The 22,957-nt window shown below is 40.3% G+C and overlaps 1 protein-coding gene across 1 annotated transcript in view; it reads left to right on the forward strand.

The window, feature by feature from the left end:
- Window positions 1-22,957, forward strand: part of LOC128300708 (neuropeptide SIFamide receptor-like) — a 34,962-nt gene that overhangs the window by 10,368 nt on the left and 1,637 nt on the right. The window contains exons 3-8 of the mRNA XM_053036870.1: window positions 10,833-10,980; window positions 13,553-13,691; window positions 17,505-17,611; window positions 18,070-18,220; window positions 19,237-19,349; window positions 22,641-22,828. Coding sequence (XP_052892830.1) covers window positions 10,833-10,980; window positions 13,553-13,691; window positions 17,505-17,611; window positions 18,070-18,220; window positions 19,237-19,349; window positions 22,641-22,828 — 846 coding nt within the window. The remainder of the gene's footprint in view (window positions 1-10,832; window positions 10,981-13,552; window positions 13,692-17,504; window positions 17,612-18,069; window positions 18,221-19,236; window positions 19,350-22,640; window positions 22,829-22,957) is intronic.

Here is a 22,957-nt window from a genome sequence, read left to right on the forward strand (position 1 = left end):
AGTCCGTTTCCATGCTTTATTCAAACATAAGCACTTGAAGTTTATTACAATTGCGAAATAAAAACAACCGACGCTTACCACAATCACGCAGCCATAAACTTTAAGGACAATTTTGTGCATTTTTACTTCAAATTTTCTAAAGAACGTTGCCAAGGGTCGCGACAGTGCCAAAATACAGTGCTTCCAAAAACACCGACACTACATTCCGGTATCGATTGTTGAATAAATCTTCCCCAGAAATACCTTCGGGTCCATTTCTATTAGCTTCGTAGGGGTACCTCTACGATACGGGCACGGCTATCAAGTGCATCAGAAGAATCGATTTCGCAATAGAAAAATAGTTCCATTTCTTTTGCTGTCGCAACACGACACGACGCTTCAAAAAGGGAAGAATTTCGTTTGGAGAACGTCTTTTTTTGCCATTCCAATCCACAGCACGTTTTACGAACAAAATCACTTAACGATTGTGCACGTTCTGAAATGGAGCACTATCAACCCAACGCTGGACGCGGACGAACTTCCATTTGTGGTGGAGTCCCTATTTACAGCAGGGGGTTGCACCAGCATCGAATATATTTTATCGACCCAATCATCATTGGGTTGCAGTCGGCAGACAATAATGTGATAAAATTTAATTAAATACCAATATATTCCTAACGCCATTTTAAATCCCCCCAGTTCCCGCTCAGTTCAACTAGTAACATCACACTCAATTAGCCATCGAGTTGAAACTATTGCCCCAGAACATTCGGTTTATTAGCTTCAAAATGTTTGCTGCCATCCTTTATGGAACGATTCGACATTTGAAACGTTAGCCTATTAATTAAGCTAACCAGCTCCAGCGCTTTCGTCAACCCGGCACGACACTTTGTGTGCCAATTGGTCAAACGTCATCGCAAACGCGAACGCTAGCTGCTGCAAAAGCTCACCGACAGCTTTTCCAGCTGTGCAGCGAACGTCACTCAACTATTGCAATCTATCACCCAGCCCCCCGGGTCCATTTCCACTCCATCCCCACATTTCCCAACGCTGTCACATTCCGGAACTTCCACATTTACAGCCTGCCAACGTTCGGGGCGCGGTGCACAGTATCGTACTGAATGTCGTGGCCACAACATTCAGCACCGACCCGATCCGATCACACTAAAAACCTTACCGACCGTAACCATCTGCTGCGGAGCGCAGTCAACCCGACGTCCGGATGGGAAGTAAATTAAATTAAGCGCCCGTAAAATATGCTTCTTTAATGATGCCAACCATTATCACGCGTTGTCGTACGTACGTACGTGGTCCTTTTTTTTGCGTGCCCTGTACGCTTGCAGACAGTGATGCGCGTGTACCGAACCTAGCAAGAGCGACTCCCGGCGACTACTTGGCCGGTGTGACGGAGAAGCTCGTGTCATAAAAGTATTAATATTATTAATAAATTATTGGAACATTAATGGGACGAATGGCGCCCGGGGGTGGTTGGGTTTCTCCGGCAATGGCACCATGTTACGGACCTGAACATACATCGTTCGTGAATATAAACTTTCAACTGTCACACAGAGATACCTTCAATCTTACACAACTTTACCGCTGAATGTGTCGTTGCTGAAGGCTTCGTTATATCATTTGCAGAAAGTTTTCCCTTCGCACACGCGGCGTGGTGCGAACCGGCTCAACCATTTTAGATTGTGTCACATACCACGTCGTAGCGTGGCGGGAACATAATAAATATTTATTAAACGCTCTATGATATTCCGGCACAGACTGTGCCAGCTTTCCGTAGCTATTTTGCAGCTCGACACTGCTGACAACTAGAGCCACTGCAAAAACGAAATAAAAAAACGAAAACAACTAGGCAAAAACAAAAACACAAAACGGTGCTAAACCACCAACGCGTGACACGCGTTCGATGCGGTGTAGGTTGTGCAAGAATGTTGGGCAGAGATTTTCTCGTAAAATCGTTGACATTATGTCGTACAAATCCACCCTCCCGCGACCTCCCTCCGTCACACCCGGAAGCGATGCGTTGCTTGCCGGTGCGTACATACGGTGCCGTACGGCGAGCTGACACTTTTCCCAATTCGCTAGCCGATCCCGATGCGAAATGATTAATGACCATAGATCATACCAGATCAACCCCACAGATCCATCCCCGAGAGCAATGCTCAAGTCAAAGGACAAAGATCTTCCCAGCCGGTGGTTGGTGGTATCGATGAGGGGCAGAGGAGCAGCAACCATGTTTGTTTTGAGTATGGTCTCATGGGTCCACGGGCAAAGGCGCATTCCTTTTGTGGGCGCTGACTCATTCGGATCGGAAAATTATCCCCGGTTCGTCTGTTTAACGATCCGGCGATTTTTTTCCTCCCCCGTCAAAGAAAATGACAATATTTCATGCATATACTTACAACGCCCGTGTACTACAATGGTTCGGTGCCCTTTTGAAGCGAACGGTTCTATCATCGGTTGGAAACAAATTATCGAACACATTGGATAATGATCTGTGACATACTTCAGTGAATATGTTTACTGCAATTTTATATCAAATTAGCTAAAACTGCACAAATACCATCGATAATATTTGTTGTATAATAAAAATCTAAATCTAAATCTTCTTCTTCTGTAAAGTGCTTCTAAATCTGTAAAGGACAAATCAATTTGAAACAGCAATACGCAAGGGTATAAGTTCAAAGCGCGTCTGCATCTTATTGGATGAAATTATCTGGAATCTGTCAAACAATCAGACGGGAAATTGATATCAGGTTGAAATCATTCCGAAGAATTCGTTTTGATTTGCTTGAAATTGTTGCTCTGCTATTATTGAAATGCCCGTATCGGAGTACTATTTTGAGATAAAATCGAATAAAACATTATATAACATTCGTCTCATTATGTCCTTATGTTTCCTTTCTATAATAAGGTATCACCAGAACCTTTTATCCATTATTGTTCATGATAAAAACTTGTTTATATTTCTAGCACATGCAAAACAAAAGCTTTATCTTGTCATATTAGCATTAAAAAATGATTTGTTTTGACTTTTCGTCGTGCGGTGTTTGGGAGTACAAAAAACAAATACTCTGACAGCTCAAATGACAGCTGGCAGACTAGTTGAAAGGATCATTGACTCCATTTGAGGCTATTTTAAAGTCAAGTACTGGGCGCCTCCACCCGTATAAGCAACATGTACAAAATTTGTTTTATTCAATGCCAAAGACAAAAATTCCAAATATCATTATTTATTGTTATAAAACATTTCATAAATCATTTATTTATGATGGGAAGAAAATTTTCCTTTCCATAGTGTTTCTTTTCCACCTACCAATGAATGAGCAAAAATAATAATTATAATGCGAGCTTTCGGTACGTTTACCTACAAATATTGCAATGGTACTCTCGACTTGCGATATTCTCACGTTTTTCGCTATTTTAAAATGCCAGCCACGTGTAGCACCACCGACATTTCACGAAAACATGTTTGTTCAAAGCATACCAGAACATAGAAAAAAGAACTGAACGAACTAAAAATAGATCGAACAACTATTTGTTGATTGATGCCGGTACAAATACACAAACAGTCTTCTTTTTTAAATAGTTGTTTGTTGACTTTTCGATTGCGTTACAATTCGGTATAAAAAAGATTTTGAAACTCTTCTCATCCTCCTATTTTATCTTTCTTTTCGCATCAATACCACCGAAACATGCCCATGTTGTTTACATCACAATGTAAAGGCAATTACACCGCTCTATACCAACCGCCATAGAGCGTGAATATTCTGCCATCCGCTACGTTTGACGCCAAAAATATTAAATTTACATATTAATTTCGTAATGCATTCAAACGTACAACCAGTGGACTGTAAGTGGAAACGCCAATCGGATCATGTTTAACGAGTAAATGCTTGAGTCGCGTTTCAAGAAATGCGTCAGCGACCGAAATTATTTTTCGATTCCAGCAAAATAAATCTGTCAATATGAGTTGGCACGGTTTGCGACTGGTTTGCTGATTATTAAATGTATCCTTCCGGTTTCTTAGAATTCAAGGTCATCATCTCGACTAGCCTTATATGAAAATAAATACACCCGTAATGGATTATTTTTGAAGCGTCGTTCGAAGCCGTATTTACAACACGATCATTTTGTTCATCGTGTAAAATAAATATATAAATAAACCATAACCACACTGGCGTATTATTTTGCCACACTATTCATTTATGCATTCCCGGTTGCAATACAATCTTAGGTTATTTCCTAGCCACGGAATATTTTTTTTTAAATCTTCATGTTCACTTTAGCTGATCCCTACCAAGATGCAGCTTTGATTGGATTTCTACGACCCATCATCGCTGTCGCTACTCATCGCGATTTTTGCCCTCTTCATTCCACCTCCCGGAAACTTCACTCAATCGACTCAGCTGCAGGCCGGCAATTGCCTTAACTCCCTAAGCTCATAAATATTATGATAAGGCAAATGAAATATTGCTCACCCGTGCCACCCCATACCACACATGTGTCAGCGCGGGATTTGAATACTTCTAGTCCCCTTGCTCAAAACCGTTAACTTGCTGCGTGGCCGTACAGTAAACTCTGGCCTAAATCCTGTCACTTACCTACCGGTGCGACCGGTGGTGCCAACAATGTCAGCACGAAGCACTATTCCGAAGTAAGTTACCCGGTGGCAAATTCTCCCTGGGATGAGTCGAGAAAGTTCCCGGAGTTACCTTCGCTTATGAAGGTTAACGACTTTTTCCCAACGACCGCACACATCGTGACCGCAAGCACTCGCATTCCTGTAAGGTGATATTTATTGGAATGAACGCCTGGTCGTCGCACCGCAACACAAAAAAAAAAGAAAGCTCACCGGCTTAACGCGCACACAACAACCCAAAATGTGTGTGAAACATTCTCAGCCAACACATTTTCACCTTTTTCAGCCGCTCACCCGAGAAAAAGGCTCGCTTCTCCAATGCCAATGTTTGTTTACACCTCGCCAATCACCGTGTCAGCGCAGCGAAGGTGTGTGCAAAAGGCGAAACCGTTTGCGAGCGAAAGGGTTTTTTTCGTCTTCTTTCTTCCCGGCCCGAAACCTTCCGAAAAGTTGATGAAAGATTTGTGAAAAATGGTGTGAAGAAAAGCAATCAGTAAACATCGGAACCGACCGCGAACCCGCATGCCCACCCGGACGTGCCAGCGAAACTGGACGAAAAATCACGCCCCTATGTCGATCGCGGCAGAAAAGATCGTCCGGAGTGGGCCCCGGCGGGTTGACGCAACCGCGTATCCACAGTGAAAAGTTTCAACGAGCAGACCGAACGGAACGAAAAAAAAATCCCATCTTCTCCTCGCATCTCGCCTCGGTCCGGCTCGCTTTTGTCCACTTTGGGAAGGGTAAGAAACATTTAACCACTTTCACGCTTCTGGTCACGGTCGAAGAAGTGTATTTCGACGGATCGTTGCGCTACCGAAATGTATGCGCGTTCGTGCTCGCCGGTGAAACATGCAATTGTAAACCCCCGAAAAGCTGCCAGTTGCAGTTTCCATTGGAACGGAAAATCTATTTTCCACACCACGATTTTTTTTTTGGTTGTTGTAACGATTTACCTTCAATGTTTAGTTTTTCTTTCGCCGCGAGATGATTTACTTCACATTCAAACAAGATCGAGCGTGCTTTTTGTCGATTGTGTTGACAGACGATGGAGTTTACACAAAAGGGAGAGTTGGACGGTGCGTTAACAAGTGGTATTTTTGTGATATTAAGTGGTATTCGTTACGAAACGCTCGTGTATGATTAACTTCACATCAAGACTTCATGTCTAAATTTCCAACAATTTTTATACTTACCCGCTGAAATAATTGGAGCGCTCCTGTTGGAAGTGAAATATTAATTACTGCTCGCATAATCATGAAACGTTTCGGTGAACTGCATTACTACCCGGAACCACGAACGAACCACTTCCTGTGGCAAACATCAATCAATACACCATCAAAGTCAATATGTTACTGTCATACAATACAGCTCCGATTCATTATGCTAATTAACCTCCAGACGATGAAATTACTGGTGTATGATTTGTCTGCAGCATAGGCTGTAATTTGGATAATTCGTAGCTACCTTTTTTCCACTTTCAATTAACGTAGAGATACTTTTATCGTCATTCGGAAGCATTCATCGTGAGTAATATTGTAACATTACCCGCAGCACCTGCGTCATTTCACTGACAAATGGCACGCAATACATTTACAAATTGATCTCCATGCCCAAATCCATCTCCACGTCGCAGGACAATATTTCCGCCTTGTTGAACAAGCTACGCACACTCCAAAAGATTGATACGGACAGGCAGAGATCCATCACTTTGAAAAGCAAATTTAAGATCGCTTCAATGGCATCGCATCACAACCTCTTCGCTATGTCTGCAGACCGTACTGGGGGTTCGCCGAAATTAACTCCACTCCGACACTAGGTGGTCATTCGTTCGTCTATTTCGCAAGGTGCATCCTGCTGGGACCGGCAGTCAATATCCGCTGGAACCCTGGATCGAACGGAATTGAAATAAATTAAGATGTTGCAAAAATTGCTCGGGGAAATTAATGACTTATCGATCCGCCCGAAAAATTGGCTTCTGTAGAGCAATAGACCTCGAACTTATGTGGAAAGCTACCGGACAGTAGAGACAGACACGTATGAAAATTCAATCATAATCCTAATTTCTTGTCATCCGTGTCGGAAGGAAATCGCAAAGATTGTTTGTGTACATACATTATTTTAAAAGTACTCAAACAACCTAAGGAGTATTGAGACCTTAGAAGATACTGTCGGAAGTGTCGGAATTCTAACGTGTCTGATGTTTAAACATCAGACACGTTAGAATTCAGTTTTTGCAACTCTTGACCTCACCAGGAGGTCAACTCACGGACACTTTCCTTTGTACAACACCATGCAGCTCACCGAACAGACGGCAAACAACTACAGCAACTCGTGTAGCTTTTAGTGACGAAACGAAATTGATGGTTACTTTTCCACCTACTGACTTCGCAAAAACCACTTTCGTTCACCACGTGACGGAAAAGATGGCAAACTTCATTTACTCCACTTATTAGTGGCTCCACCGGGCAAAGCAGTACGGCAAAAAGGGAAGAAAATACAAAAATCTACGCCTTAAGATTGATACGGTTTCCGGATGCTCTGTCAAGGTTGGGGTAGCTTGCACCAGCTTGGCATTTGCCCTTTTCGCCCGGTTGTCCGTTGCTGCACGCAAAGTTTAACGATGCAGGAAGTGTTGAGCTCTTGTAGCGATAAACAAATTACGACAATCACTTTGTCCTCTGCCGGTATCTCCTGTCCCGAGTCGATAGTGCAGCGGCACTGAGATCATCATCGTTTGCAATGTGTTTCGCTGGTGTTATAAAAGGATCTTCTTTGGACACAACTTTTGCCGACGGAAAAGCTATGTTTGAATTTTTCCAGTTATTTCTCCAAGTTGCTCGTGCCTCCTGTTCCCCGATTCGTGGAGAGATATTCAACTTCATTTCGCGTTGCCAAGATGGTTGCGATGGAAACTGAAGAAAAAGCAAAACATCCTTTTTCTCCTGGTTTGTTCCAGCCTGCTGAACCTTCTGGAAGCTACTAGCAACACCAAGCACATGGAAATGGATGATCTATGCTTTGAACTATCTCTAGGTACTTAGTCGATGGTTTATTCTGGCCGACACACACTAACCGCACACCAAACACACCTAGCAGATGTGCGCTCGCAAGTCTCATTCTCTCGCTTCATTACGCCAAGCAGCTCGGGTTAGCTGTTATAAATGGCTTCTCATCATTTTTAGCACTCATCTTCACTGTCAAAAGCACTCCATTTATAACGCTGGTAAACAAGACGGACATGTGCGCTGGCACACATAAACCACTGTGCGCGTGTGTGTGTGAGTGTGTGTAAATCCTGCCATCAGTAGAATGGATTTGTATGCTGTTATTGTGAATGTATCTTACGCACGAGTAGCATTCAACATTGCTGCTTTGGAGGCAAATTCAATCAACGCTACCGGATGCACCGGCGTTAGGTTATGAACACTAAAATTTTATCAAAGGACCAGAGCACGATCAAAGGCCATTTGATTAGACCAAGAATATAAAGCATTTAGATAAAGATTCATTTAGCAAGAGCTTTCGAGTAGCATTCTAGCCTAATTAAACCTCAATATTGCCGGAAGCGATGATAGAGTGTTATTGATGTGTCAGCTTTAGTTTATTCAAATGGAAAATGTTTTGCCACTCATAATGCAATATCCATTCCTTTCCAATTGCAACTGCACTGTTAAGACTTTTTTCATTAGCATAAAACTATCGCCCGATAATCAAAACTTTTCGAAAGGCGAGTCCTTCCTTCCTTTAATTTTAATTTCATTGGCCGGTGATACTACTCCAAACATGTTTCGTTTCTTTTATTGCAATCTGAGATGCCTTTCTGCTGCGTAGTCTCGGGATGCCTTCGAACTCAACACGTGGCAGCGTGATTTAGTAAGTTTTAGTAAGCCAATTACACAGCCTAGTGGATCAGAAGGATCAACAGGAAGAAACTGTTTTAAATACACCTGGCAGGGAACAACCCAGCACTCAAACAGTACATGGTGATTTATGCAAGGATCGCCCGAATTTCGATCGATTTTTGGTACAAGTGCACAATTAAGAAACTCATTCTGACACCTTCACGGGGCGGTCGCTGCCGTAGAACCAAACGAGACTTTATGGCATCCCGCCGTATCTGTCCGGCCCGAGGCTCTGCAAAGCAAAACGTTGTATAAATCTTCAATGGCTCGACATTTGCCACATACCATTAGTTGTAATTTATGTACATTTGTAATTACATCCTGGTTCGTGTGCGGGGACAGCATCGCTGCCTCTGTCCACTGTGGTCCTTTGGGTCGTGAAAAATATGCTCCTGTCGTTCGCGATTATCCACCGAAGCACGTTTCGGTGTGGGATTTAGAACGCTGGCGGTAGTATTTGGTACGATTCTAGGTGTGTGGAGCTGATTTCAGAAGCCATTTAAGAAGAAAGATAGAAAAAAGCCATTTAATAGTTGATTAAATCTATTCACTAAGAACAGGAATTCCTTAGTATCATAGTAACGTTTAAGATAAAACATAAATAACTGTAAAAATATGCTGTAAGGAATATTTTAACAATGAAATATTTTCGCTTAATACACGTCTTATGCAGCGTACGAACAAACTAAAAGTGAAGTACAGTCCTTCAACTTCAAGCGCACCTTCAGCACCACTCGCCAATGTCAAACAATCTCCATTTAAGTCTCTGTTTACTTACGAAACTCACCGTGTTTACCAAGCATTAGAGGAATATTTTCCATTAGCGAGCGAAGACTAAATCAAGTGAGTGGCATAACATCGATTCCATTGGCGAAGCGATACATCAAACAACGCTCAAATGGTGAGCGAAACAATCGGATTAGATGGTGCCGAAGTGTGGAACGATGACACCGGTCCCAAGTGTTTATCCACCTGGCAAAAGATGGTGGATCCAGTTGGGCGCATTGTCTTAAACGTGACCGTAAGTACTGTTACGGTGATTAAATGGACGCTAACCCATTCCGCCTAATTGGCAATGGGGAAAATTTCATGCCAGATTTTGCCGCCGAGATTTCAAAGTTTGCAGATTAATTCGCTCGATTACACGTCACAACTTATTCAAATCATTTTGTACCGGAAATGGGGAGCACTGCTTCATGCTACAGCGCCGCTTTTCATGGATTTATTTCATTGCTTTGCATATTTTGTTTTAGAACGAAAAGAAAACAGTGAAGCTTTAATTCTGATTTAAATAATTTAATTTAAACATTTGAAAGATTAGTTCTAAGAACACGAACGAAATTAAAAGATCGCTAAAGATAGAAAGTTAACTATACTACATCATATACTTGTAATAAATGTTAGAAAAAGATTATAACACACACACACCCAGAAAAACAGTTAAAGGGAAAACGCTTCTTATTTCGATAAGCGATAAACGACGCACTTCAAACGGTGGAGCATTGGACCGCTTGCAAGCAGCGTGCGAATATTTATGCATCAATTTGTATAAATTAGCAATAAAAATCTGGACTAGAAATTGATCTGCTCGATTTACGGACCATACTGCGGTCGTTCGAGTCTAGCTGAGCAACGATAATGGTGGCAAGCAGTGCGTATTAACATTCAAGCGGTTAAGCTGATATTATCTCTTGAAGCTATGGAAATCTTATTAGCTACAAACAGCTTCTCGACACAAAGCTCACTGGGTGGCACATTTATTACATTCAGCCAATCGCTCTAGTGACTTTCTAATTTGAATAAGCTTTTTCTCTCTTATTTCATTTCCCGATTGAATACAATTGGCTGTAGTGAATGTAATGTTTTACCAAAAAGGATACTATTGTAGTTTGTTTAATTGTTAAACCCAAATTATATTTAGCTGCATTTTAATTTAATTATTACTAAGAACCTTTTTTTAATTAACACTTAATTTTCTCTACGTAAAACAATGACTTTCATTAGCAACTCCTGCGACCGCTTCAACCACCATCACCACCACGCACGGTATTTACAGTGGAATGTTATCCGAGAGCAATCCGTTTTATTTTTTGTACAAATAGCCCTCACTCACTACGCCACTAAATGGCACTTCAATGTTTTCCGTAAGCCACAAAAACCACTAAGCCAAAGACAAGCAGAAAGCGTTACGCTTATCCGTCTATCAATACTGACCCATACAAATCACACTGGCCAGTGCCGAACCTTCGTCACTTTGCGTTTCCCACTTTGCACACACTTTCCTTCTCTCGTTCCAGACCGTTTCGGTGACAGTTTCGGTACTAACGCTGACGTTCATCTCGATCGATCGATGGTATGCGATATGCTTCCCACTGCGCTACAAACCGAGACCCGAACGTGCCTGGCGCTCGATTGCCGTCATTTGGCTCATTGGCTTCCTGTCGGGTAAGTGGCCGGTCGGGTCGGTAAAAATCGACCCTTAAGCTGTCTTCATCGCGCTCTATCATAGCCGCTTTATCATATCGCATCATCACATCTCGCTGCGGTGTAACATCAATTGACATATCGAAATATTTATGATTAATTATTTGCCCATTTACAGCACGGTTTATCGAGATTTTGTTGCTTTTTTTTGCTTAGCGTGAGCAGTATATTTCACAGATCATGTATTAATTTCACTTTTAAACCAATGTTTCCACTCACTTGGTATATTTTTTAGTCATTTAATACTTGTTTACGCACCTTATGAAAAGATACTCGGCTTTTCCTATTATGCAAATGTAGTTACCGAAACTCGACGAAGCGATTCTCCAGCTTCGAGGTCTAGCAAACACACACACAAAATAAAACATAAAACCATCCCCAACACAATGCAAAACGGTCGGAAATGAAATATTTAACAGTTAGGCTAACCATTTCAACTTCTTGCGGTTCGGGAACCACACTGGGAAATTCGGAGTAGAACAAATAAAACAACAACGACAAGCCGGCTACAAAAAAAGGAAAGGGAAATTAACATTCTAGTTCGAACGGCACCTCGGCATAGGCATTGCGTTCCGTCATTTCACACGATGATGTCTTTAATCTAATGCACCACCATCTGCCGCATAATCGAGGGTTTGGCAAAACATCATGTTTCGCTAGCATCCCATCCCGGCATGTCTAGGCGAGCAATTCGGACATCTTCAGCTGGGCAGATACAGTAGCCTTAACGGTTACCCTTAGACCGTTAGATTTTATAACCCAACGATTTTATCGCGCCAAGCAACATCAAAATGTGTGAAGAAATGCTTTCAAAAACAGGGACCAAGGTTTTATCGGACAGCGATGAGCATGGTGCTACAAATTTTATCAATTGATTTGTGTGGACTTTAAACAACAACAGAATAGCAGTTGTACAATTGTTAGTTTGTTTTCACGATAATAGACGGCTATTTGTCTTACTCTTTTAAACAGGCATGATCGTGCTTTTTTCTCCAAATTTTGTGTTAACTTTTCTAGGCAATTTCGGCAAATTTGAAAGACAAAAATGAAATGAAAGACTCAATTGTATATGATAAAATTGGCTCAAATTCTTAAAGAAAACAACTTAAATTTCCTTTACAACAATAAAACACGCAGGGAAAAAATATGCTCTGAAAAAGTCCTACACATTATACGCAAATTTTATCATAAATAGGTTATGAGTCTATTATCCGTGCTATCCGATTATCCGGCAACTGTCGAGTTTCGATGAGCACGAATAATCAATGCTCCACCGTATTTAGAATCTTTTTGATGTTAAAACTGTAAGACTACTAGATCATTATCATATCTAGTTTTGACCGAAACAGCTTATAGTGCAGAATTTAGATCTGGTCTCACTAATGACACAGGTATAAGAATTTTTGAAATGATGGTTTTTATTCGTTCGTAGAATATTCTATATTTATATAGAATATTTCGAATATTTTTCTATAGTATGCGTCAATGCAGTCAAGATAAAAAAAAACTTTCAATTCCTCTCAAGAGAATTTCAATAATACTTATTCAATAACCCTTATTCGACGCCGGGAAATTTCGAACCTGTCCAACTTAGACATGATATCAAATCTTTTGCCCTGACACGGGGGCCTAGGATTAATACTGCTGCTAAATATACCAAACTTTAGCCAAAAGGTACAAATATAATCCAGCAGTAACTTCTCCACTTCCCTGTCTGGAAACTTCTTGCCTTTGGGGTGAATGATTTGGGCACTGAAGCTATCCAAGAAGAAAAACAACTTTTGAATAAATCTTTCATTTCAAATTATGGTTTGTCTAAATTCTAATTCTTGCTGCTCCGAATGCGGTATCAGAAAGCACGAAACCTTTCTGGCAGTTAATCTTTATACCAAACATCAAAGTCGTTAAAAACATATCAGTAAATAATAGATAAATAAACTAGATATATTATAATAATAATATTATTAATAATTATTATTAAGAATTATTTCAAAGTAGACCAATTCACTCATAGGTTTCGCGATATGTCCATTCTGTCGTGAGAGAATTGCTACAATTTTTAAATCCGACAGGACTAATGAAACATAATGCTCACCGTTGAAAATATACTTAACCACAATGTATGTTTTATCACATTTCGCTTAAAAAATACATAAATGCAACAATTAATTGCCACGGTTTCCTCGTATCGTTACAAGAACGCATAATGTTATGAAAAGGGAAAAAACAAAAAAAATTGCACAAACTGGACAGTTTTGATAGACAGGCTTAAAACGTTTCAATTTAAAAAAAAAAATCGACAAAAAAGGCTTTGCCGGGCGAACAATTTCAATTACGTTGCATTGCGCTCGAGTACGTGGTGCATCGCCATTTTTTTCTTGCCCTTTCATTTACTCGCTACAACAACTGATCCGATATATGTTTGTATCGCAGCAAAGCACGTCTCCTTTTGCTGTTTTATTAAAAACTCACCTCTGTTTCCCTTCCATGCTTCCGTGCCCATCGCTTGCGCATCGTGTACCACCTTCGGCAGACCTGCCCGAATTCCTGGTGCTGACAACGAGGCGCAAAAAGTTACGCTTCGACATCAAACTTTTCACCCAATGTGTCGCAACGTGGGACAACGAAACGGAAAAAACTTTCTACATCGTCAAGTTTGTGCTGCTCTACACGTAAGTATCAGCTCGGTTACTACCGCCTAGCGGCGCCACGGTTGCCGGAGGTCGGAGCAGTTTCCTTGTGAGTGATAGCTAACGAAAGTGTCGCTTTCGCGACAACATTTGTGCCATTTCGCTTTCAAAACCAATAACATTCCATATCCTTACGTTCATATTTCGTTTGCTCTTTTGCCGTTTGTGTATTTGTTTTCCAAGTGTCTAAATTAACTTTGTGTGGATTGTTTTCTTATTTATAAATTTATTCTTTCACTTAATGAATCGTTTAATAGTTAATGATATGTATTCGAATCATGATTCTTATGAGTGAGTCGACTCTCAAAAGATTCATGAGTCTCGAAAGATACGAGATTCATGAGTTGTGTCTCAACTTTAACAATAATTAATTTAACTGTAAAATTTCTCAAATGTTACTCAACTATTATAATATTTACTTTATTTTATTTATTTATTTACTCATTTGTACACAAAACGTATATTGGAGAAGCAAAAAAGTGATCAAAAAATAGTAAAATCATTCATCTTGAAGCAATTAAAATATTGATTTATTGTTAAAGTTTGACGAATCTTTAATAGTTGCTTATACTTATGAGATTCATGCAGCTTCACCATAAAGATTTAGAATCACTCATTCCATTTAAAACTACGTTCAGATATTTGAATTTAAATCAGATTCACTCAACATTACTAAAAAACGCTTAACACATTAGGACACCAGCAGGTTAACATTTTCCTAATCAGAATATTCCATCATGAATGTACCAAACACGAACAGTAATTAATCATTCAGAACTTTTCTCATTCCCATCCTGAATTCCTCTTCCACACACAACACATATCGCATGGTAATCAACCAGATTTACCTTTAATTGATACCAGATAACATGATTGACACCTTCGCATGTCGCCGAATCACGGACCAACTCCGGAAAATCACGATCGTGAAGGAAACAGCTAAAAAAGTTCTACCCATTACAATCGAACAGCTCCTAATCAAAGCGCACTTAACCTTGTTATCGTACGATCGCAATTGCGTCAAACATGCTCCAACACACACAGAAACACACACGCAAGTACATTTGTGCTAAGGTTTAATAATGTGACTTGTGTGTAATATTTATCGTTCATATTTGTTACACACTTTGTGCACAGCAATCGGCCACCGATCGGTGGGCCCATCGATGGTTTTGCCATGTGATACAAACAAATCGAAAACAATCTCACAATTTTCTCTCACCCCTCCTCTTGTGTGTATCGGGGGGGGTGTGGGGATGGCAACCGGGTTTGAACGAATCGCTATAATCAGCTTAGAACCGGCTTCGAGCGCGCCCATCTGTTTCACCAGCCCCACCGATGGCAGATGGCATTATGTTGCGTCCCTTGCCAGAAGGCTCAATTCGTGGTGTGATGGTATGAAAGATATCTTTTTCACATTCGATTCGATACAACCGGCACCTCGCACTGTCGCTTCCGGCAGTAAACCGTCACGAGCAGGGGAAGAAAACACCCACAGCCTACTGAAAGCAATGTGCGAAGAACAAAGATTCCCCGTACCGTTCCATAGTAACGAAAGCTTTGATTTTGACTCGTATCGGAAACAAAAAAGTATCCCACCGGCAATGGTACCTCCCCCATATCGTGAAAAACAGAGGGAAAACACACACACGCGCTGCATAATCCCAAACCATAAGGAGCACTGGGAGTGAATTAAAGACGGAAGCGGTCGCTTACCGGAAAACGATAACGGTACTGGAGGAAACCGAACGAAAGCGGCTGGAGGGCAAAGTGAACGAAATAAATTTGAAGACATACGGCCATAGCCGTTCGCATTCGAGCGTAGCGAATCAGATTTTGTCCAATGATAAACCTGGCAGAATCTTATTCACCGACATCAACGCCCCTCGACCGGGAAAAAGCCTTCCGGACGTGGGGGGATCTGACGTCACCCCACACACACACACACACACCAAGAGCGCTTATTGTCTCACGCACATGAATCCTCGAACACCCAACCTGGCAGCGGGCTCTTTCAACGACACAACAAATCTATGCACAAAATCTGTACCCACAGAACCTGCCGGCATACACGCACCTGCGGGGAAGAGGTTTGCATTGTTTCTCTGTCCACCGCACCGCGGGACCGGATGCGGATATTGGATGTATATTCGCGTATACGCGCTCCCACAAGAATTCTATTGACATTCCGCTGGAAACGAAAATGGAAGCATTTCCATGTACCGGTGCTGCGCACATTAAGCAAACCCATAGGTGGTGCTGGTATGCACCCGTACGCGCCTCTTAGACCACCAATTGTTCTAAACATAACCATTGCTTATTATCACACGGGCGGGCGTGGGGTAATGGATGGATTTGCCAACGACAATCGGCAGAATGACACACGTGACATTTTTGCTGAAACCCAATCATTTTAATTTCCCACCAGGATTGCGCCACGCCACGAGCGCACACGCATTCGCTGTACACGTGTTCCAATCTGTTCCGCCCGCTTTCGTAAAGGGTTTCCGGAAGCAAGAGTTATGCACGATGAGAAGGAATGTGCTAGGAATAGGTGTGTTCAAAAAAAAATTTACCAAGTAAAATAGGCGGAAAGAGTTTGAATGTTCCTCAAATGCTTGGAATGCTTACTGGGATTTTTTTTCCCCGGGCGACATGGAAAGATTCTTTGTCTACCTCTAAATGTTCCTCTGCAACATGAAAATGATCCAAAAATAGTCTCAATTTTACCAGTTTGAGTGCTAAATTCCCTGTAAACCATCATAACTTGAAAAAACTCAATCCAAACAAAAGATGGAAACATACTCTACTCCAATGGAGAACCCTGTAATAGATATATGTGCAATCAAGACAGTTCTTTTCAAAACTGTATAACTTTCTACTTAAAAAAATATACTAAAATTTGGCTTGTTTAGGAGCTGCTAAAAACAGTATTATCCTGTTTATGCTAAATTTTTTAATAGTAATAATAAATAGATCTTGAACTCATTACAAAAATGGTCTTCTAATCCACGAAAATTCATTGTTATAATGACAAATAGTGACGTTTGAATTTTTTTTTACAAATAGTGACGAGTTTGATTATTTTTATACAGTGTATTTTATTTGTGGTCTCCTACTGTAACCTTTGTTCCACTTTAGACACTACTGTTATGCAATTATTCCTTCATAGGTCTGCGAACGAATTGCACTCTTTGAATTTTCTAGTATACTGCATAAATACAAAAATCTACTATACCTGGTAATAACCTGGTATGCTACTGGTCGTGTTATAGTTTAAAGTTCCCTTTTATAATATTCCCTCGAAATGTCTCCCAACGAAATACTAACATTCCTCGAATCCTTCTATATATCCTCAGCTTATTATAGCAAATGCATTTGGTAGTGAAATATATCCTTTTATATTGTATAAACCACAACCGTCAGGCTGGTCCTATAATTTTGAAAAGCACTGTACGAAACAAACTTAGTGTCTTGTTCGTAAAAAAGAACCCCCACACACATGTGACCAGTGACTCCATCGGTTAAGTTGCCACACACCCGGTCACAATGTAAACATTACTAACCCCCTCATATCCAATAATCATTATCACCATTGTTTATTGTTTTCATTTCACGTGACATGGTTGTCGTAGTGCAACGTACAGCCCAAATGTAATATCGTGTGGCGTTCGTTTAATTCATCCCCTGCATCCCTTTCGGTGGCGTCCGCCTGATGACGTGGTGAACCTTAATGTTTGAAGCGTTTGTAAAAGTATACGTGTGTCTTCCGATTTCTCGTCCTCTCGTCCACAGCGTCCCGCTGCTATTCATGACCGGAGCCTATTTCCAAATCGTGCGCGTACTGTGGCGCTCGGACACCATACCCGGCCACCGGGAATCCCGCAATCAGCCGTGTGGCAGTAAGTATAGCCGTACCAGTTACGCTGTTAATTTCCGGTTCCGGTTAGCGATTCGCACAAAAAAAAACTGCGATGTGTGTTGTTGGCTGTACTTTGGGCATCATTTCCCACAAGATCGTTTAGCAACCCATTTCTACCCTTAAGCGTTTGCTTCCCATTTATCCAATGCTAACGCCACACGTCAACATTACCTAGTGGCCAGCTAGTTCTCTCCTATCCTAACGATGTTTGGCTGGTAAAGAAAAAAAAAGACTGTGCCATCATTCACACTCCAGACAGTCTTTTAGGTCGCTCAGGACGAAAACCAACCAGCACACATACCAGCGTGTTATATCACACGTCAAGCTCCAACTATTCCTGGCTCCTCTGTGCGTTGTTCTGTGTTTGTTTTATCGAATAACGGTCTTTTTTTTTGCTTCCTTTTCCTTCCATTTGTTCGTGTGATTTCATCCACATAGTGCACAGCACCAGGACGACACTCAACTGCGTGGGTAACACTAGCACCATGGGACAGCTGCGCGCACGCCGGAAAGCAGCGAAAATGTTGGTAGCCGTGGTGATCATGTTCGCCGGTTGCTATTTTCCAGTGCACATGCTAAACGTCGCAAGGTAAACATTAGACACGAATCCGAACCAAGATTAGTGTGCGAGTATATGTTCGTACAAGTATTATTCTTATCGCATGCATTAAAACAGAATCGGCGCAACACAACAAACACGTTGGTCGCATTGGTTAATTTTCAATCATTTCCTAATTTATTGGGTGTTGAAATAAGTTTGTACGGGGTTTTTGGTTGTGAATGTCTCCGTTTCAGCTAAAAAAATGCACATAATTAAAACGGTCAATTACCAAACCAAATCTGATCTAGTAGTTCTAGTGCTGTGCGCAATATGGCGGCCTCTAATGGCGACCAATCTAGTAGCCGCATTGTTGAAAATAAAGCAAAAATTCTATTTGTCCCATAATTTCCAATAAATTTCTAATCATCGTACGTAAGGTTATATCATTATAACTGTTTAATTAAACTAAAACAAAAATAGAACTATTTTGAAAAAAATAAAATTTTTGAGTTCCATGTGCATCCAGGTTTTCAGAGTTATGATGTCGAAAAACATGGTTCCAAAAGTCGCCTGGTGGCTTTTTATTCGAAAGGAAAAGAATAACACAATCATTGTTAAAGACAGAGATTTAGGTTAAGCTTAGGTACTTACGACAAGCGGAATCTGGAACTGGTGCATAGACGTTGTGATTGACTACTCCAGTAGCACAAAAAACAGCTGGTTTATGACTCAACAAGTCAACAACCACAACTAAACAACTAAGCTGATCATTCATGGTGAGAAGGTCTTGCTCTGTATTTGGTGGGACCTGCAGGATGTGCTGTATTGTGAGCTATTAAAACAATAATTTAAGCATCGCTGCAAAGTTCTACTCAAGACAATTGATTTGATTAAACCTAGCATTGCTACTGAAAATTAACTTCACTAAAACATTAATTTTTAAATGCACGAACTTATGTATACTATTAGGATTTATAAAAACTTTATATACATATCATTATGCTGCTGTATGTTGCTCGAGAAAAAAACACTTACCTGTTTATGTTTCTATTTTATTTTTTCAGGTATACTATCGATATTGGACAGAGTGATATCGTGGCTGTGCTATCATTATTTTCTCACTGGCTCTGCTACGCAAACAGTGCCGTTAACCCTGTGATCTACAACTTCATGAGCGGTAGGTCTACCGTAACATCAATGCATTGTGTACATTCGTTTATCAAACGTTTGCTTTTGGAAGAAAAGAAATTACTGCTTGCTATCGAACTTTTAAGGGATTTGGGTACAAATGGCTCAACAGTATCAACCAGAAATAACGAGCAAAATTATTCAGAAAGAGTGTCAACAATGCAGTCAGATTAAAAACGTTACTCCAAATACGCGTTACAAGAACAAACGTTTGTGTTGCCTTATTTTTTTTTCTTTATAAAACGTTCCACGCTTTGCTGCAATCAATGCCATTATCCCAGAAGCATTTGCTGGAATTTGCTCTTGACAAGCGTTTCCCTTTTCGGTGTGCAACGTACATTTTGTTTTATTCATAGCCCGTAGGACACCTACCAGCAGCTGGTGCAACATGTTCATCAAGTGCCCCACCAAGAATGTTACAAAGGCAACAACAATAGCAAAAAAAAAACAGGTGGGGGTGCGTTTGGGAGGAAAACAATATTCTGTCAGCGACATCATGGACCGTGTTTACACACTTCGTTAGACAATATTGTACGGGACTGTACGATCGACTGCGCGTTCGTTGTTGTTGCAAAGGTTGGAAAATCAATTATGTATGTACGCCCAACGTATCAAAGAACTACGGGACGGTTACGAGCGGGGGCGGCCATTCGTTCCCCATCTACACTGCTCGCCTTGATGGGGCGCCGTGCTACATCGCGTGACACGATTAACTTTTGATCCTTCGTCCACTGCCGGTTGGACACATTGGAGTTTGCATCGCTAAATGAAACACGCTTTAGAAAGCAAATGGTTCATGTATGTTTTGCTTTGATTTCGGGAAGGGATTTGCGTATATTGGATGTTTTTTTTAATCATAAATTCATTTTAATTGCATCTTCCAAACATTGGACATGCGGAAGTATTTATTTAGCGATAGTATGGGCTCATTCAATTATTACGTAACGCAAAAATTGTCAATTTTCGACCCCCTCCCCCCCTATTGTAACAAAACGTAACACTGGACGCGACCCCCCTCCATTAATTACGTAACATTTCGTTGACCCCCCCCCCTTGTTTAAAAAAAAAATGAAATTTTCTAAGTAGTCCATGTAATTACATCGTATTTCGACTAATGCAAAAAGAAACAAACATACTGCCTAATAAATTTACTACTCACGCCAGGCTGACTTGCTTCATCGTTGTTAATAATTTAAAGCGGTTTTAGAAAATACTTCTATCTATACAGCTACGATTCTGCGTACGATACTTCATTAACCATGTTTGTTTTCAAGCTGTCCGTATCTTTCATCAATATAATTCATCATTGGTATGTACATGATTGGCATGTAGTGAACTAAACCTAGGTTGGATAGGTTCTGGATAAAGATAGTAATTTCTGGAAGACGCTTCGTATAAAAGTCTTTAACACCACAGATCCCAAACGAAGGATTAATTCGGTAATCGTCCACTGAGAAAAGCTTAAGCAGATCGTTTTAAAATTTACATTACAAGACGAATCGATGTAATCTATTAAGAAAAAAAATTCGTATGTAAATTATTTATCGGTACTATTCCTTTCTTATTTATCTAGCAACCTTTTATCTGCGTAGCTGTCTTCTGTTAATTCTCATTATTCATTCTCTTTTTTAACTAACTTATTTTTTGATAAAACACAGATTTAAAGGATCTTTAAAAATGGCGAAAGTATAAATACATTTGTTGATAAAGTAGATTTAGATAATAAATTTCAGTTGAACGAAGCTGGGAGTATATAGAACTTATATAGCTGTAGTACTTACATACGCCAGTAAGACATGGACTTTGTCCAAAACTGACGAAACCCTCTTAGCCGAGTTCGAGAGGAAGATGCTCAGAAGGTTTTTTGGCTCCGTATGTCCATGGAAGGACAATGGAGCCGCTACAATGATGAGCTCTATGAGTTGTACGGCGAACCTACAGTCGTACAGCAGAATAGACGACCCAACAATTTTAGCCGGTATGCTGACTTCGAACACGGCAATACAAGCACCGATCACGATGTTACACGTTCTAGTTGGCAAAAGTTATTTATTGTATCGTAAATGAGCTTCTGAGCACTAAATGATATCGAATGATTAACTGGTGTATAAGCTCTTTACGATAGTGGATAACTTGAATGCATCATTCTGAGTCTGTTTAGAGCTCTTCAAGCTCAATGTAAATTTTAAGAGTCGACGATGCATGCTCTGTGACAATGGATGCAAACTAGATCCATTACAACACACAGGAATTAAAAATCACCATCTGAGTAGACACCAGAAGTTCTCAATGAATCAATGTATCAAAAGATACCAAGAGAATAATCGAAAAGTAGATAGGTAATAGGGAATTTGTATAAAAATCCCTTGAATAAGTTAATTGTTCATACATAAACTATGAAGCGGGAATCTAAGTACAATCTTATTTTATGTTACGTAACAAAAAGTTAAACCCCCCTCCTCCCTTTGTAACAAATCGTAACGCTGGTACTGACCCCCTCCCCCCCCCTTATCAGCGTTACGTAATAATTGAATGAGCCCTATGCAGTTTACGTTGCAATTAAGGAGATAGTACACTCTAATGGCTTTAACGGAAAAAGGGGAGTGGAAAGATTTTTTAAAGCAGATGGTTATAAATGTATAACTAAACTGCACTAACAAATTATTGCTGTTATTTGCTGGCTACAACGATCAATGCTATTTGGTGGACATTTTAAAAGCCTAATTGTTTATGTTAGACCAAAACCTTTATTTTTATCTCAATTCTAATATTTTATTGGGTTAAATAATGATTAATTGAGAACAATTTTAAACAAAATATATCTTTCTATTGTAACAATAGTTTATGTCTATTGTTTGTCGAAGCTATCGGAGATATAGAAGTATTTATCCAAGAGCTAATTAGTAATGTAATTCAAAGTGGTAGACAAAATTAGTTATATTGAATAAAAAAAATGTCAAATTGGCGAATCTTTCATGATTTATAATCTTTTCAAAATTCAAAAACAAGAATTTAATATAAACGAGTTTAAAATTGTGTGCCTCTTTCATGAACTTCGGGGAAAAGTTTACGAAAAAAAGAGACTATCAAGATACATTTAAGCAGGAAGAAGGGTGTAAAACGCCCTTAAAATGATCAACCAAATTAAACAAATGAAGGTTGTAGCTTATCCTCATTGTTTTCCAAGGACATTTGACAACTTGCAGGGCAATTTGCAACATTGCCCCAGTTTTAGTACACCCCAAATAACAATTATCTTATATTTAAAATTTCTTTTCAGGCAAATTCCGACGGGAGTTTAAAAATGCACTGGAAAAGTGTCGCTGTCTGAGAAATTCGCACGCGTACGGTGGGCGCGTCGGTGGTTACGATGATCGTTCGCTCTGCCATACGGCCACGCGGCTGAACGTGAGCCCCAGCACTAGAAGCAATTACCATTTGGCCAGTGTAAGAGTTGCCAGATTTAAGGTTATTTCACGTTTCTTCCTTACTACCTTGTACTTGTAGCGCACAACTTTGCTTCCTATCATTCTCCATCCATTTCGCACGCAACGCGTGACCGCGTGGCGAAAGCAAAGATTTATAGTGCGTTAATGT

This window comes from Anopheles moucheti, chromosome 3, assembly GCF_943734755.1.
Source record: "Anopheles moucheti chromosome 3, idAnoMoucSN_F20_07, whole genome shotgun sequence".
NCBI classification, from domain to species: Eukaryota; Metazoa; Arthropoda; class Insecta; order Diptera; family Culicidae; genus Anopheles; species Anopheles moucheti.